At 43.7% G+C, this 18,060-nt stretch overlaps 1 protein-coding gene across 1 annotated transcript in view; it reads right to left on the bottom strand.

The window, feature by feature from the left end:
• CACNA1I (calcium voltage-gated channel subunit alpha1 I) overlaps positions 1–18,060 on the bottom strand; it is a gene marked incomplete at both ends in the record, with an annotated part of 145,899 nt that overhangs the window by 58,949 nt on the left and 68,890 nt on the right. Inside the window, one exon of the mRNA XM_082752386.1 lies at positions 5,723–5,820. Coding sequence (XP_082608512.1) covers positions 5,723–5,820 — 98 coding nt within the window. The remainder of the gene's footprint in view (positions 1–5,722; positions 5,821–18,060) is intronic.

Below are 18,060 nucleotides of genomic sequence, written 5' to 3'. Positions count from 1 at the left end.
ATTTCTCGGTGCCATCCTATATGCAGAGGTGCACCACACCACTAAAGTGGGAGAGCCTTTGCATGCCGTGCCCCCCGAAACCCTGCCACTCGCCTCTCATGCACATCTCCACATCCCTAGCCTCTTCCCTGCTCTGTTGGTCCTCACACTGCTCTGCTCTATCCTGTGCAGTTTTCCTGTCTCCTGAACATGCCCATCTAATTTAGGGCTCAATTGACTTGATAAAGAGCTGTGCTGCTCAAGGAGCAGCGCATAAGGGGGAAATGGGGCTGAGTTATTTTTCCATCACTGATCTGACCCATCTCCAGGGAAAGGCATCCTCTATTGGCCTGCTCCAGGCACAATTATCATTGCTCTGTTCAGTGCTTCACTTCACTTGACTAGGAGATTGGGCTGGGAAAGGAGGATATCAGCTGAACTTGACCCTGTCAGCATCGCCTACAGCTGGCAGCCTTGTCTTCAGATACATTTAAGTCACACATGGACTGACTTGGGCATTAAAAGGGCTCTTTGGCCTCTTAACTCAGGTGTATGCATGCTGTGAAAGAACACACTCTTGTCCCTAGGCTAACCCTGCTCAGGACTGAGCTTGTGCGTGGATAAATTCCCGTGTTTTAAGTACAGTTTCTGTGTCACTGAGATGTGATAGTAATAGATATTAACCAAGCATCTTATATGAAGTGAAATTGGGCAAAGTTTAAATGCTTGGGGAACACAGAACATCTGAGTTTCAGTTACTTCTTCACAAATAAAGCCATGAAGAAAAAAAAAAAGATCCGTAATGGTTAGATGAAACCATACATTTCTGAAACGCAATCACTGTTGGAAGAGAACAAGTACACGAGTCTTTCTTCAAAAAGACTGAAGCATCTGAAGCAAAGACCCTGCACAGGTGGGGTCTTAGAAGAGGATTCTCATACCCCTTTGCATTTCCAAATCCTTGGACAGGACTGTGCCCGTCAAATGCTCTTGCCTTTTTGTCTGATCTGGCTGTAAATGAGACTGTTTTACAGACTAATATATCTTAGTCAGAAACTAATTTCACACATGCTCATCAGTGAAATTAGTTCTTCAAAAACACATTTAGAGAAGTAAATGTCATCACTTTTCTCCTGTGCCAGGTGCGGGGTTCATAGCCAGATCGCTCCATCTTAGGCACTGTCACGGCACCGAACACAGGTAGCTCAGAGCGGAATACAGATTTAAGAGATATAAATGTAAAACACCTGCTTTTCCCATTCCAGGGTTCAGCTGCTTCAGACTATTTTTATATTGCAGCTTTGATCTAGTGGGATGAACAGAGGGCTAAGAATTAGGAGACATCAGCTGGATTCCTGATATTGCTGGTGACACTCACTGGGTCTCACTCACCCAGTCTGAAGCATGAGGAAGATTAAACTAACAAGCCCTGGTTTGTATTTCTGAGATCTGTAGAAGAAAAGTAGCAAAATCTCATCTATTTGGACCCATGGAGCTACTATAATGATAATAATAAAGAAAAATGGGGCTAGACCAAGATTTTCTTACACAGCAATTTTGCCAGTAAAAATGCCTTTTCATTGAAATGGAAACACTTTGAGATGGATGCTGTGATAGCTACTGATACTTCATCTAGCAAAAAGATAAGGAAGGTGATAGGGGAAAGCATTTTGCTAAAGTTGAAATATTCTATTTTAATATTTTTAGAATGACATAGTTGAAATTCTTTTGTTTGGAAACTTTCTTGTCATGACTAAATAGAGGAAGAGACCAAAAAGTCAAACAAGCTACCTAAAATTAGGCAGAATAAAACCATATTAAAATGCATGGGAAATGCATTTATTCTTGTTCTGAGAAGAAAAAAATATATATAAATACGTATAAAAAGCATAACTTCTCACAATTCTGAAATCCTATTTCCTGCACAGCTAGAAATAAGCATATAACTCTATATTTCTGATGCCTTTACCTCCACATAAGTATTACTGCACTCACACACCAAGTATTAGCACATGTATACACTTCCTATTCAATAAAGTTGCTATGCAACACTCTGCAACAGACTCCTTCACTTCCGTACAGTGTGCTCAGCTGAAGTAATCTGCTTCCAAATGATGAATCAGTTACTAAATTGTAAGTGGAAACTGGAATGCATCAAACACAATGCAAAGACTCTTCTTTGCATAAGACCAACACTACAAGAGTAAACTGAAGAAACATCTTCTGCTTCAATGTTGAAAAACATAATAACAGAAGTGAAAGAAATTCAGATGATCAGAAATGACTACAGGCTCCCTGCTCAAAAGCAGGCAGAAATAAAACAAAACCAGCCACCCCCCAGCACTCCCCCACCCTCAAACCGTGTGCCTTGCTATGGGAAGAAGGGATGAAAGAGCTAGCAGTAACAGCGACGTCTCACCTAGCAACCTGCCACACAATTGCAAGAGGACAATAACAACAAATGGAGGTGGAATTTCACCCCCAGCCCAGGACACAGGCATGCTCAGAGCAGAAAGCAACTGCCTCTGACGCACACCCAAAGGGTATTTTGTATTTTGCCTCTTTACACTTGTTCGGTGGCTTGTCACACCAGCTTGCTGCTCCAGAATTGAATCAGAAGGTAACAGGACCAGAAGCAATCCGTAATGTTTTGTTTCATGCATTTTCAGACAAAACCCCAAAAGGCAGCACTCCTGGGGCTGTAGTCGGGAAAGCAAGAGATAAGCAGGAATGCTAATGAAGGTATGATACGTATTACAAAAATAGGGCACCTCACATTTTCTCTAGTACTCTTTAATAATTACAGGTGGATGTAGGAATGATCAGGCAAGTCAGATCCATAATCTACTCCATCCACGAGTGTAGTCTGAAATGGTCAGTAGCATATCCTGCTGAGAATTACAAGACACGGAATTAATTGATGATAACTGGTAGGTAAAGATCAGGTCTAACCCTGAAGCAGGCAAATTTGATATCCACAAGTGTCTTACATAAGCTCTCATTCCTTGGACGATCCCCTTTTACTCACTGCAAGAGGCCCATGGTGCCCCTTGATCTAGCGCTGAAAGGACTGCCCCTGGCAGTGAGTTTCGAGGTCTAATTAAGAAATGTGTGGAGAACCTCTTATTTAATGAACGTTTGCCTTAATGGACATTATGATACCTTAATGGACATTATATTTGCTCCCTTTTGTTTACACTAGCTGTCCTTTTCTTCTTCTGTCGTGATTCAAGTAGTAGAGACTATGCATCCTTTATGCTGTATGTAATGATTACAGCACATCCATTGGTCTGCTCCTTGTGCTCCTCACAAGTCTCACTGTAGAAGAGCATTCAGTAACGAGAATGAACACAGGCAAGAAGAATTTAGACATATCCAATCTGGGCATTTAAACTTCTGCCTTGTCTTCCTGCCAAGAATATAAAATAAGTATATCTAATTTATCAAGCAGGTGATGCTTTTTCCTCTTCCACATCGCTAGAATTTCCTTAGAGTCATTCTATATTTGCTCCCTCCTAACTATTCGGTCCACATCGTCACGCTCTGTAAAAACCAGTCCCTATCCAGGTGCCCATGTGGAAGCCTCTGAGATTGGCTGCTGGTGAGCACTGGGCCTTGTTGTCCCATCATGGTCTTCTGAACATGGCTGCACATCTGTATTGGGGATTAACACCCTGCTTCTCCCCACACATCTCTGGCACTTCCATCAAGGTCTCAATCTCCTTCTGCCTCTGGCTGAGTTATTTCCCTCTTTGTTTGCTAGCACCTGCAACTCCTCCAGTTTGGTATCATCATCACGTCTCACTAATAGACTTTGCTCTTTCTTCAGATCAGTAATGAAGAACTTTAAAAAGACATTAAAAAAAGATTTGTGGCCAAAGGTCCTATTAATTATGTTTGCTGTACCCCACTGGGCACCTTCTTCCAACGCAGCACATTCCCATTTATCATAAGACTTTGTTTACAGCCTCTTTGCCAGTTTTCAACCCGCAAGTCAGTGCTTCCTCTCCCAGGGACACAGATTTCATTTTTTCTTTTTTTTTTTTTCCTCTCTCTCTCTTTTTTTTTTTTTTTTTTTTAATTAATAGCAGGATGTCTTTCTTCCAAAAAGTTCTCTCTATATAACCACAGATTTATGTAGCGAGGAAGATACATAAAGGTTTAACCACAGAGTGGAAATTAAAACAGCATCAATTTCATACAGGTGGAGTTTTATACTGATAAAAGGAGCAGACAGACAGCTTCACGGTCAGGACGCTCAGGGGAAATTCAATGGGTTGTGCTCTGTGGAGGTCAGCCAAGATGATTGAAAGCCTCTCTAGGGCCTCTGCATCTACAGATGGGTCTCTGATGGGCCAGTGCTGGTCTCACCTACACCACTCATCCCCCAGCATAACTACTGAAAACGGGGGGCCAACTCCAGCTGTTCTGGGCTATAAATAAAAATAAAACAAGCCCTCAGCTTTTTGTTAGTCAGGTTTTGCTCCTGAACACCAGTGCCTGGCAATTAACACACGCCTTTGGCAGGCACCTACAGGAGTCAATTGGGTATCGTTCAAGATGTTCCTACTCATCATAAAAGTTAAGTCTGCACTGATAATAGGGAGCAGCCTCAAAGTGGTCTCTGAGCGCAGACTTACAGGACTGCTTAGGAAGCATAGGGGAAAGGGAGCTGCCCTGACACGGCATGTATGACAGGCCATACATCCCAGAGGGCTGAACAAGCCATGCACGACTTCCAGGGCATCCCCCTCACCTCAGTATCAGCTTCCAGAAGAGATACTCTTATTTTTGTCCCCCCCCCACGATGGACATGTTGAATACCTGAGTGCATGGTCAGTGCTCAAAACAGCTGCTTCTCTGCCACTCTGGGCACACAGAACTCAGCCTCAGCTCCTCAGTCACACCTTGCGGCCCTCTCTGTCCCTGGCTATTGCCAAGACACAAAAACACACCCAGCAAGAGGGACAAGACCACTTTCTAGAAGGGCTCTGCATGGAGCCACAGATCCAGCTATCTGTCTCCAAATAGGTGTCATCATGAAAGTGACTTTGGCGCAAAGCAAAAGAATATAAGGAGGGAGGAGGAGGACAACTGTGCAAACTTCCTCAGATCTATGAAAGAAAAGGGAGAATCTGAGCTCAAGATAAGGATTAAGAGAGCTCTGGCAAGGTCTTAGCCACTGCAGACAGCCTGATTAAGGAGATTATGGGGAAGAGCAGAGAGACTTCCTGCTATTCTGTGAGACAGAAAAATGTATGGAAGAAACGGTGAAGGTCTCATGGGGCTGTACGTGGCAGCTGCTGCCTTTGAGCAGGAAAGAGCCAGAAACATCGGAGTGAGACAGCTAGCTGAGTTCAGAGCTTCTGCAACCCCTGGACCCCAAACAGTATGCAACCCACCAGCCGGCTCACCTCCATCCACTCAGACACAACCAAAGCCTGAACCACCTCTGTTGATGCCTCCTGTGGTTAAATAACGATGGCAATGCCTGCTTACTCCCCTCCCAGGCTTGCAGGGAGAGCAATGCTGACTTGAGAAACAAACAAAAACAGAGAGGCAGAGTGAAGGAAGAACCAGAGTTTCTCCACAATGGGGAAAAAGCCTGCACATGCCATGTGGCAGCCTCCACTCGTTTAGCATCTGAACCCAGCCCAGAGAACAACACTGCACAGCCTTACTGATCGTGTATTCACCATGTATAGCCCAAGCTGGCCGGGTATGAGAGGCAAGCATGACTTACTAGGCACACGGTTGATAGCTTTCAGGGGTCTCAGGACGCGGACAGTACGGATTGCAGACAAGTTAATGTTTTGGAGATCCAGGGAGTACTCCACCATCCTGCAGAAGAAGAGAGAAAGAGTTTAAAACAATCCAAAATCCTGGCTTGAGATACAGGGTAGGGTTCACGCAGTCAGCGTGGTGCTGAACGTCACTGCTGCTCTGTAAAGCTCTGCTGTAGGTGTTCTCCCAGTGCAGGATGAGGTCCCTGGAGGAGGCTCATGTTAAGCTGTTTTACCTTGCGTAGAGGCAAACTACTTAAAGCTGTAACGTTTTCAGCTAGGTGGGAAGGCTTCTCCCATAGCTGTGAATCACTCCTTTCTGACAGCACCAAAAGAGAAAAATCCTAATTTTAGGACATATGCTAGACCTCAGCTTTTCTAACCCAACAGCATGCTCCCTAAATAACCTCAAGGTGCAAATAGCTATGACTAATGTGTTGGCTTTGCCACAAGAGCAGCAGGCGCAGGTTACAAAAGTGACCTGGCCCAGCATCCCTTAGCCCATCGCTCCTCTTGCCCAGTATGGCAGATGCCCAGGTAACCGGCCTACCTCTGGGAAAGCACTGGGAGACACTGAGTTATAATAACGATATACCCCAGCCAGCAAAATCCACCTGAGGATCTCTAAGTATTTTATGTTTTATTGAGCACGGGTGCTTGAGGCCTCTGGGAAGACATGAAGAGGGGATCAAGAGTGACAAAGCTGACAGGTGAGACAGCAGCAGAGTTAGGGACAGAAAGTGCTGCTCCCAAATCTTCTCTCAGACACGACTAGTGAAGCTACACAAGGCTCCTTTTCCAGCCTTTCAAGGTGCTTAGGAGATGGAGGAGGGAGGAGGAAACACAGCCTTTGTTAGTGCACCCCTTCTCAAACCAAAAACATTACAATTTCCATAGAAAGACCCACAAATCCATAGTCCAGTAGCCTGAAGTCCACCCAATCCCTCTGCCCGGGCATCACTGAAGGGTGAATGAGAGAGCATTAGTGACAGTGAGAGCTAGTCCTTAAGAAATATCAAGAAGAGGACTCGAGTGAAACCTGTCACTATATGGATGTAGTCCCCGTGTCCAGGGGCTGCCAGTTCCCCTCTCTCACAAGCTCTGATCTCCCTCCTTTTTCAGACACAAGTCAACTTTCTCCCAGCCTTTCCATACACCCTGACTCCTACATTTCTTCAGACTGCACTGAAGGACTGATCCTTCCACTGATCACCCTCTTCACTCTAAAGGACCTTGAAGAGCAAGTGTCAAGTTATCTGTCTACACCTTTCACAAAAGGGACTTGTCAGAGTGATAGATTTTCAAACACAATAGGGTAAACCTGTCGAAGTGTTGTGATTATTCTCTCTCATGCTCTCTTTCTTTCCCTCTCTCATTCCTTTCACTCTGTTCTCTCATACACTTTTAGGGTAATTGCATGAAATAATTCTTTCTCTGAAATGCAGTGGCATTCATTTACCTCCCCGGAGCTGTCAGTTCCACATATACCAGAGGCAGAAGGAGAGAGGAGGGATTTCATGCAGATAATCAAAATACACACACACAGACACACAAGATGCAACCCAAAAAAAAAGTACCAAACCCAGAAGCAACATACAGATAGCCTACAGAAAGCATTAGTGAGGCTCAGGAGCCAGTCAGCTGAAACTGGGAAGTGGGTTTAAAGGAAGAAGAACACAGAGCAATATACACACACAGACATAACTGCAGGGCATCGCACAAAGGACATAATGGCCTTGTGCAAATGAGCACAGCCCTTGAGCAGGCACTGATCAACCTCCCTCCAAAAGCATGTAACCAAATGGCCTCATCAGTGTGATGTTGTCCAGAGTTAGACCTGCTGAAACTTTGGAACTACATTTACAAGCAAAGCACGATATGCACATTGCTGTATTGCTCCCAGGACGTGGGATAACATCTTGTCTCAGCACGGAGACCTAGCATGTAGAGGAAGCTTCAGGCTGAAGAAGTCTCTACGCTGCAGCCCATTATTAGGGGTAGATACATGCACAGAAACATAAAGGTCTCAAACCTGGTGAGGTCTCACACAACCTCCTTCCCTCTCCTGGAAAACCACATCACCTGGAGCATGGGATTGGGGTCATAATGCTGAAGGCAAATATATATACGTATGTATGTGTGCATATATATATATTTGAGCAGTAGTAGAACAACTTGAAACACTCTATCAGATGACAAATTAGCAAATGACCCCAAAATACATTTAGTTTTGAGACATGGTCTTCTCTGAACTGCAAGTGACTAAATGAGAAGTCCTAAAGAACATCATGACCCTCACAAAAACTGAGAGCAAAGGAACAGCACTGGGTTAGAACAGAGAAGAAATCAGTAGCCAGAGGTGATATCTTTACTTAGATTTATCACTACAAAATTCAGTTAAAGATGGGGCCTCCATTTAGAAATTGTTTGGTTTTTATCCTCTTTTAGCTACAACCACGTTCCTGGTATTGCTATGGGAGAATACTGAATCAGGTGCACGTCCCAACTCTGCCAGGTGGAATGAGCTTGCCACCTATTTAATATGGGCCATGTATTACTAGAAAAGTAACAATCATTGAAATAGAAAGCACAGGTCCCTGTGGAACAAGACGAATGCTAGCTACCCTAGCTGCAGCCATGCAGTTCAGACAGAGAGCCAGCATCCTGGACCCTCTTGGTGGCTGCAGATTTGCTGCAAAAATGTTCCAGTTTAGCTAGAAAAAAAAAAAAAAAAAAAAAAAAAAAAAAAGCAGAATGGTCAATCATTCTGCCAATGAAAACAGCAGGCTGTTCCTAAGGATGGGTCAGAGAAGGGCAACTGTTAAATTTTTCAGAGAGCAACTTCTACCGAAAATGATCTCAGCCCTAGCAGGCCCCAGGGCTTTGGCTTGCTTAGCAGACCCATTCTGCCCACAGTTCTTCCAAGGCCTCTGGTCTTGGCTGTAATAACACAGACATATCAGAGGCATGCCTGTTGTAGTCATGTAAATCATACCCCAAACAACTCCAGCTCAACTTTAGTGCGATTCTCGGAGCGAGGGCCACTCATTCTCCCCTGTTTATTCCTAATGATAGTTTTAGCATTAGATTACTCACAATTCCCTTTGCACAAGGGCAGTGTGTCTGTACCACAATGGACTGCAGGTGAACAGGGTGACACAGCAATTAACAATAAATAAATAAATAAACAAACCTCTCTGCAGTCAAAACCTGTTGTCTCCTTCCCCTGTTGAAACAAGATCTCTAAATCACCCTGCTGCAGTCACTGGGCACCTGCAACATTTCAGGAATTGCCAACCCAGCAGTTTTTGCTCTTACCCATCTCCAGCCAGCTCCCCACTGCCTGGAAACCCAGCACATGCAAGCTCCCTAGGGTTGGGCTGTACCTGATGTCCTACTGTCACTTGTTGGAGGTGTGATGGGTTAACAAAGTCAAAAGGAGATGTCACAAAAAGAGATCAGCCAGAAAGTAGCAGCAAATTTACTGCAGGAGGGTGGCATTTTCCCATATCTGTGTCTCAAGGTCTCGAGATTTCAAGCTCACAGTGCTTATCTGGACTCTCAGGCAGGTACCAAACTTCGGTCCCTATTGTGCCAGCAACCCAGGGAACCACGTGTTTGCTGGGTGTTCATTAACCAAGAGCATAACAACATAAAAGGCAGTATGTCTGTCTCCTTATTAAATCCCACAAGCTTTCCAGGCTCCTCATCCTGGCTTCATGGCATATCAGTGCAGTGAACAAGGGCAGCCTCCATCATCCAACTGCCTTTCTCCACTCTTTCCTGGCTGCTTTAAACATGCTTTGTTTGTAAAAACTTGGTTTCTTTAAGATCTGGAGGTAGTTGGGCAAAGTCTTGGATATAGAAAAGCCTGTGTAGGTTGTGAGCTGTCCTTTCCCTTTACCATGACGGGGCAGAAGGGAACACATCTCTCCTGAGGGAAATGGCAGCTCATTTCTGGCACTGCTAAAGCATTTTGTGGCCTCTGGCGTGGGTGGGCGAGCACAGGGGCAGGTTACAAAGCTGGAACTATGCGAAATCAGAGAGAAGCTCCCGATCTGTGATGGAATTTGAGCAGTGAGCTGTCAAGATAATTGAATTTATACAGTAATTCTTCTTCCCTCAGTAGAGATTTTCTTCTTGAAAACTTTCTGTGAGAAACTCTTCTGGAAGGAAAGGGGGTTGACGCACACACTGTCCCCGCACCACACGCACGGTGGGAGCACTGCTGGGGTGGGGAGCAGGACAGGGGCACCAGCTGCACACATGGGGTTCACCCTGCAGAATTAGGGGGGACGTCTGACAGGCTGTGCCTCTCTACTCAAACTCTGCCTCCTTTCACTCTCAAAGCACCCCACACCCTCCCTTCCCCATCTCTCTGACTCATGCCTGCCTGCAGCGTTTCCGCCTCTCCACTTCATCTTTCTGGTCCTCCTTAACTTCCATTCTCCATTCGCCTTTCCCTCATCTTTTCCCACTTTGCCTCACGTCTTTCAGTTCCCTTCCCAATCTTTTCTTTCCTCTTCCATCTCCCTCTTTCTTCCTCTTGTTGCTTTTGCTACCAATCTTCTACCTGCTTCCTCCTCCCATTTAGTCTCTGTCTTGCTGATGAACATTGGACTATGCCCAGGCAACTCTGCTTAGCAAAACACACAAGAGGCCTCGAGTTTAACAGAGCTGAAGCCAAACTAGCACAAAGGAACAAGCGAGCAATTTGTTAGTGCATTGACCCTGTCCAGAAAACGCCTGGCCTGGTGTACCTCCATCCCATGCCAAGCCACTGGAGCAGACAGCAAGCACACGGGAACAAGGGGGCACGCACAGCGCCAGCACCGCACGCCCACACTGCCCGTGAGACCTCAGCCTTAGCAGAAAGGCTTCATCAGCCACAGCCTGGCACCTCTTCTGCTCCTCTGCACCCGTGAGCAGGTTTAGGTCTGCCTTGGCACTCTGCTTCTCAGGCAGGAGCAAAGCTCAGGAGAGAAGAGCAACGCTCGCTGCCCAGCAGCAGCAGCAAGGCCCAGCCAGCATGGCTCTGGGCAAGCAGGACCCAAGGAATAAACACCCACATAAGGTCGACTTAGCAAGAATATGAGAGCCACGTGAGGGTCCCAGAAAAAAAATCAGTCTTTATCTTGCTGTATGCATAACCCAAGATAATGTACTCCTGCAGCGCCTGGCTAGCAGCTTCCCCGCAATTACACTCAATGAAATCCATGATTAAAACAGTTCAAACATTGCCATTTACCTCTTTATATTTACATCTCCTTATACCTTTATTAAGTACTTATTAGCTTTCATAATCTTTGCTCTTGAACTTCTATTTGCTGAAAATTAGCACCCAAAAATTAATATTTAAAATGAATTCTGGAAGTATTCATGAAAATACCGCAGCAGAATTTTTCTTATGACACAAAGCCATTTTGTTTTTGTTAAATTCAAAAGCTGTCTAATTCCCTTACTCTGATATGGGTTTTCAATTGAAATCTAATTAACTGCAGTCTAATCAATTCATATTTCTTTGTCAAATAAATTTTGGTTTGGCACTGAAGCAAGAAACTTCATGACTGTGGCTTCCAAGCTGCAGCACCAGGCTTGCTATCAGTCTCTGTGCAAAGTGAAGCTTTCGCTGCCTGGGGACTTTGGCCATTCACTCCTTGCATCTGTGAGCACCTGGGGTGACCAAGGCAGAAGACAACTTCTTATCCTCTGCTCTGAATTCCTTCAACTAAGTACCCCAGCTTTTCCCAATTTTTTACTTCAAATATTGATACCAAAAGCTGGAGCTGATGTTACTATTACCCAGATGCTCCCCTGACACATGAACCCATGGACAGCTCAAAGCTCCTGCCTGCAGTTTGTAGGGTGTCAGTGGGGGACAAATTTACCCCCAAATCTTCTCACTGCTGTGGTAGGCACCAGGATGAGAGGTCTAGCAGGTTTAGGTGCCTTTGCTCTGGCTGCAGAGACAGAGGCTTGCAGTGAAAAGGTGAAGCAAAGCTCATCCTCATGGGACAGGGCACTCTGACAGGCTTGTAGCTCCTCTCCAGACTTATATTAATGGGATCCTCTGATTAAAGGAGGTTAAAAAGCATGTGCATTGCTAGATCCACCCTGTTCTGGCCCTCTGAGGTTAGAGATACAGTAGTGGCCAGGGTATGCGTGGAAGAGGTCTGGCCCCATGGGTGCTCTGTTGGCTGAATTAGTGGTGTGCAGAAAAGAGAGGGCAGGCAGCAAAATCCGCTTACTGCCTCGTTAGCAGGGCCCCTCAACCTACTGGTGTGTGTTGTTCCCCACTTCCTTCACTTGCTCACAGCTGCAAGAAGACACAAGGTTAGGAATGGGCACAGGCTTCAGGCAGCACCATCCACATGGGTCTTCCACAGGCACACATGGGCACCTCTTCAAAAATGTAACCTTCACAGCTACCCTGGCTCCCTGTTAACCGGTTATTCGGATCTGATCTTCTGCCCTATGGCCTTGGGTTGCTCCATGATGCAGCAGGCATGGGGCTGGCGGGCACTGCCCAGCACCAAACCCACTGTTGACTGGCTGCAAACGCCAGCAAGCACTCTGCACAAATACTCAGAGAGCGTGCAAATGCTGGCACAGCAAGCATTTTGCACAGTTTGGTGCTCCCGAGGCCAGGAAAATGCACCCTAAATAGATGAGCTGAAGTCCTTTCAGCACCTGCTGCAGAAATGATGGGATAACATCATATGGGATGTGGCCAGACATTACACAGCAGGCCCCTAAATTGCTCTGCAAACCACAGTGTGCTCAGCTAAGTAGACTTGCTTATCCCTTTTAAAGTTATAGCTCATCATGCTGCATAAAGGCAACTCTCTGCTGAGATAAGAGCTGGAAGTTAGAAGCAAAGGGGAAAAAATGCCTTGCTAGTAAAACAAGGACTGAAAAAATTACATCTCCCATCTCCCCCCATCCTTTAAAAAAATAAAAAGTAAAAGTAAAGAGACTGTTAGCAAAAATATATTTTTTCACAGACTAATAAATTACTAATTACACAGCTCCAGAGCTACAATGCTTAGTATTCCTAAAAAAAATATATAAAACACAACTGTCCCCCCAGTATAAAAGTCTTTTTTATTATTATTATTTTTTATTATTATTTTTTTTTTTATTACTTTTTAAAGTTCCTCTACAAGCAAAATCTTGCTGAAGGCTTCCAAAGCCTGTGAGACTGCTCTCTGGCTGCCTAGGATGTGATTATTTCACACCCCTGAACACTCAGACTTCTCTCCAAACTGAGCACTAAGAGAAAACGTCAGTTTCTTAACAGTTTCAGAGACATGATATGAAAAGACATAAGCAGGTTTTCACACTGTGATAAGAAAGCCAGAGGGACTGGGCAAGCTCAGATGACTGAAGACAAGTGATGAGGCCTCACTTTTGAAAACCAAGAGACTGAGCACAGGCTTCTGGATCTGCATTTCATTACTTAGCCAAAAAAAAAAAAAAATATTTGCATCTTGATCCTGCAAGGCTGCTGGTAGTGTCCCCTTTATTTCTTTTTAGTGAAGCTAAGGATTTGTGCAGTAGGGAATTAGTTTTCAGGGAGGCAAAGCATTAGAGGCAATAATTGAGAGCTACACATAACACACGCAGGGTACCGCTGCCTCCTTGTTTTGATTCTTCTCTGGTGTGATTCATTTCGTTGTGATGACTCTTTTCATTTCAATATGTTGCACATCTATGGATAGCTTTACTAGGGGAAAGCAAATGAAATAATTAGTATCATTAAGGAGGAAAAAGTGAGTGTGTGTTGGGGGGGAGGGCAGCAATTCTGATATTTCTGCCTTTGGTGAGGATGATATTTAGCCTGCTGCTTGCTGGTTTCCATCTTTCTCTGATCGCTGCTTGAAACACCTAATTGCTGTATTTATTACAGTTTTCTCTAACTTGCCATAATTTTATAGAAACTTCCATTTGGCATTGAAGACTAGCTAACCAAGATTTTCTGAGTATTCTGCTGTTTACATTGCTGCTAATAAGTATTTAATGGTCCTAGATTTTAAAGTCAGAACTATGCAGATTCTGGCCAGGTCCCTGAAGGACCACAGTTAATTAAAAGCAAAGTGAAAACAGAAGATAGGCAGCACACTTCCCTGTCTCATGAGATTGAAGTCTATCAGCATCTCAGGCCAAGCAGCATCTTCCCAGAATGGACAATTTTCTTGCCTGGGGATGGAGAGGCATTTGAGGCAGGGGGCTGATACTTCCCATCCTTTGGCCCCCTTGCCTGGGCTGAAGTGCCTTGGGATGAGCTTGAGGTCCTAGAGGTTTGAGCTGGTGGTTTCCTTGTAAGGAAAGAGTTGCTGCTCAGACATATTTGCACTGACGCTGGACAGCACAGGTAAGAAAAGGGGTGAAAATTGATCAGAAGCAAGAATTCAGGAAGCAGCATCACTGCAGGTTTATGGAAAAAAAAGGAAGTAATATCTAAGGATTTAGGGGAAGCAGAAATCAAAGACTGTTGATATGCACCATTGAGATAAGGTCATAATAATAACAATAATAATAATAATTGCAGTTAATAGAGAGCAATGTGTTCCAGACTCCCTGTGTGGAAGCTGCATAAAGCATTTCTGAAAAAAAAAAAACAGCTTGCTAAGAGGCACGGGGAGCAAGAAGAATTGTTCTGCTCAATCTAACGGGTTACCAGACATGGCCAAGAAGGGATCTCCAGCTGTACAGAGATGCCAGAAAACCTCCTCCAAAGGCTGTGAAACTATTCAGAACGGAAAGGATGCTCTGGAAGGGAAATGAAGATATCAGGAGAGCTGTGCTGCTGTACTGTGGCCGAAACAATAGATAAAAAGGCAAACCTAGGAAGGTTTCCAAACCTCCAGGGCAATATTTCACCTATGATGTGTTTTGAAATTGACTGTTTTTCTTATGCTATGCCACAGATTATAGACAATTTCTAAAGCAGACGGACAAGATACATTCAGCTGAGCTCCTTGAGTTTGACCCAAAAGGAAAGGAGAAGATGGAGCAATCTGGCAATGAACTGCTGGCTGGGTCAGCCAGGTAGGAAGGGAGACTTGCAAAGCATCGACCTACCCCTGGAGAAGCAGAAATATTAACCAGCATTTCATTAGAAATGAATTAGTTTATGCAGAAATGAGAGATAGACCAGTCAGTAGACTGTTAAATGAAGAACCAAAGGGGAAAGCGTTGAAATTAAGAAAAATGTAAATCCTTACAGGGCTTCCATGTCAGGAACAAAACTAATCAAGGCACTAAAAGATGTAGAGAAGAGAAAAATTGTATTGTCTGTACACCAGTGCCAGGGGCCCGAGTAATAAAGAGAATAGGAATTGTTCATTTTATGAGCATAAACAGACTAAATGGCAATTGGGAAGCCTGGTGGGAAGATTCGCATGAGAGGAATATTAAAGTCAATGATTTTAACCTAGCAAGGGAGACTCAAGTGGACAGAAAGGGAGGGGGTGTAGTGCTCTTTGACAAATTTCGAGTACAGACTCGGTGACAATTTGGAAATTAAGAGTTAAGTTATGGATTAATTTTCTGCTATTTAAAGCAGAGAATTCCTCCTGGCTAGAGGGACGGGCTGGCAGGAGCTTCATGGAGTCTGACAAAGGCAAGGTCCTGCACTTGGGCTGGGCTGACCCACTGCCTCAGTACTGGGTAGGAGCTCTGCCAGAAAGGATCTGGGGGACAGCAGGCGACATGTGGCCCATGGTGTACCCTTGCAGAAAGGAAAGCAGAAGCCATACTAGGCTGCACTGACAGGAGCACAGCCAGTAGATGCGGGAAGGGATTATCCCCTTTGCTCAGTGGTACCTCTGCAATGGTGCATGGCAGGAGAGCAAGGCAGCAGATATAAATCCAACAGGGAAGGGAGGCTCAGACTAAGTATACAGATAAATAAGCAGTAGGGCAGAGGCCCAGAGAGGTAATTCAGTCTTCATCACTGGGGCATTCCAAGACCAAACCGGACAACTCGAAGCAACCTAACCCGAGCTTGTTATTTACCCCTGAGCAAGATATTGGACTGGACTCCTCATAAGGTCCTTTTCCAACCTTAATTATATTCTTAGCCTATGAATATGACCAGGTATATACAGATCACACTTGAAAACAGCTCTCTTGGTATTGCTCTGTAACTCATAGGAAAAAGAAAAAAAAAAAAAAAGAAAAAAGAAAAAAGAAAAAAAAAGAAAAAAACTCCCCTTATCCATTCTGCAAGAGTTGGATTTGGACAACGTACTGGGGTCACCTAAGTATTCTTACAATTTCCCAGCATTTACAAAAAAGTGCAGCATAAATTAAAAGCTGATTTTTAGAACCAAAGATGCAGAGATGGTCAATTAAGATGTACTGGTTTGTTGTTGTTTTTTTTTTGTTTGGTTGGTTTTGGGGGAGGGAGTGATCAATAAACTTAAAGCTGGGACTACTTAATTACATGTGTCATGTACATGCCAAGTAAGATCATCAATACTACTAAATATAATTGGTGGATTACAGGGGTCATATTCATTAAGTTGAAAACACATGGAAACAGCCATGCATCAAACCTGTCAGGATAAAGAATTTAATTCATGAACTATGGACAACAAACAAGTATTACTTAAGAACATTTATCAGGTATCCAAGAAGCTACAAGAGAGACAAGAAAGCTGAACTGGTTAAAAAGATAGTACAAAATGAGCAAAAGCAGCAATATAATGAAAGCAAGAAAGGGGAAGCTGATACCAATGAATATAAATTAAGAGATGAAAAATCCAGAAAATTTGTAAGAGAACTGAACAAACATAAAATGGTACAAGTCAATCACTGGAAGAAGAAAACAGAATTGTCATGAACAGTGTAAAAAGGCAGAAACATCAATAAAAAAGAACAGTTCTATGGGGAAGGTCAGATGATAATTTTTTTATAACAAAGATGGTAATGAGCTGCTCTCAATTGCAGCTGTGACCAAGTATTTTACCTGTACCTATCAAAATAAGGATACTCTAAGATAAGCAAGGTTGGACAACTTATATCCAAGAGTTTTAAAAGAGTTGGCCAAAAAAGTCCTGGACCAGTGCTGTTGATTTTTGGTTAGTCTCAGAAAACTGGGAAAGCATCCAAAGGTCAGAGAAATTCTGGTGCTGTGCCAGTGCTTGAGCTACACGGTGATCTCAGTAGGCTGACTGGACTGATGCTGATCACAGCACAATAATGAAATCGTCAGTACGTGGCTTTGATAGATTACGGATTAAAGGTGGATAATAAAATTAGCCATAATCAACACAGGTTTAAGGAAAAATAGACATCATCAAACTAATGTGCTATAATTTCTTATGAGATTACAAGTCTGGTTCACACAAGTAATTATGTTGATAGGACTGGAATGATATGAAATCGTCATGACATACATTAGCTAGAGAAAAACTGGCTAAGTAATAGGCCTCACATGCAACAGTAAATGGGGACTTATTTGTGAGCAGATGTACTCCTGTAATGTACAATTCTTGCCACTCTGTTCTTTATTTATTTATTACAACTTGGCAGAAAATTTAAGAAAAAAAAAAATAAAGTGGATTTTGCAGTTGAAGCATATTTTTAAGAGAACAGAAAAGAAACAAAGAGGATAAGCCAGCAACACAGAACAGTATGAACTGCTTTGGAAATGCAAATAATATATATGCCAACACGAACGAATGCAACACCACATATCTGGGAACAAAGTTTGCTGTCCCTACTAATTGGAAGGGATTTTCTTTCTTCAGAAGAGATGATTGTGAGGTGGAAAAAATAAATAAATTATATAAATAAATAACAACTTGGAGCCACTGGAGAAAGTAGCTGCATAAAATAACAGAGAGGTGTTGTGACTACGTAGCTGAATAAAGAGACCATATTAGCAATGTTTAAGGCACTGAAGTGACAACTTGCTCTGAGTGTCTTGCTCTACTGTCCACCACAGCTTTTTTAAAAAAGCTGTTAAACAAACCTGCAACTGTGTCTTAAAATGACAAAATACACAAGTCACACCATTCTCATCAAAGTCAAGGTTAGGATGGGATTTGATCAGTTTATGAGATCTACGTTGTGGTGTGGTGATGGAGAGAGGCAAAGAAGGTATATCTCTGGTATATCTCTGTGACAGATATACCAGCCTCTCCCCAGCTACTGAACTAGTTAAGGAAAGATTTTGGATGTATTCTGTGCACAGATCTGTAATCACAAGCATCCCCCTGGTCACGCAATAAAGCCCTATCCCCTTAAACTAGCTACCACCCATACAAGTAGAGTGCAAGTTGCTAGA

Source organism: Aythya marila, assembly GCF_965140915.1.
Source record: "Aythya marila genome assembly, chromosome: 1".
Lineage (NCBI taxonomy): Eukaryota > Metazoa > Chordata > Aves > Anseriformes > Anatidae > Aythya > Aythya marila.
This window is presented reverse-complemented; position numbering and strand designations above follow the sequence as displayed.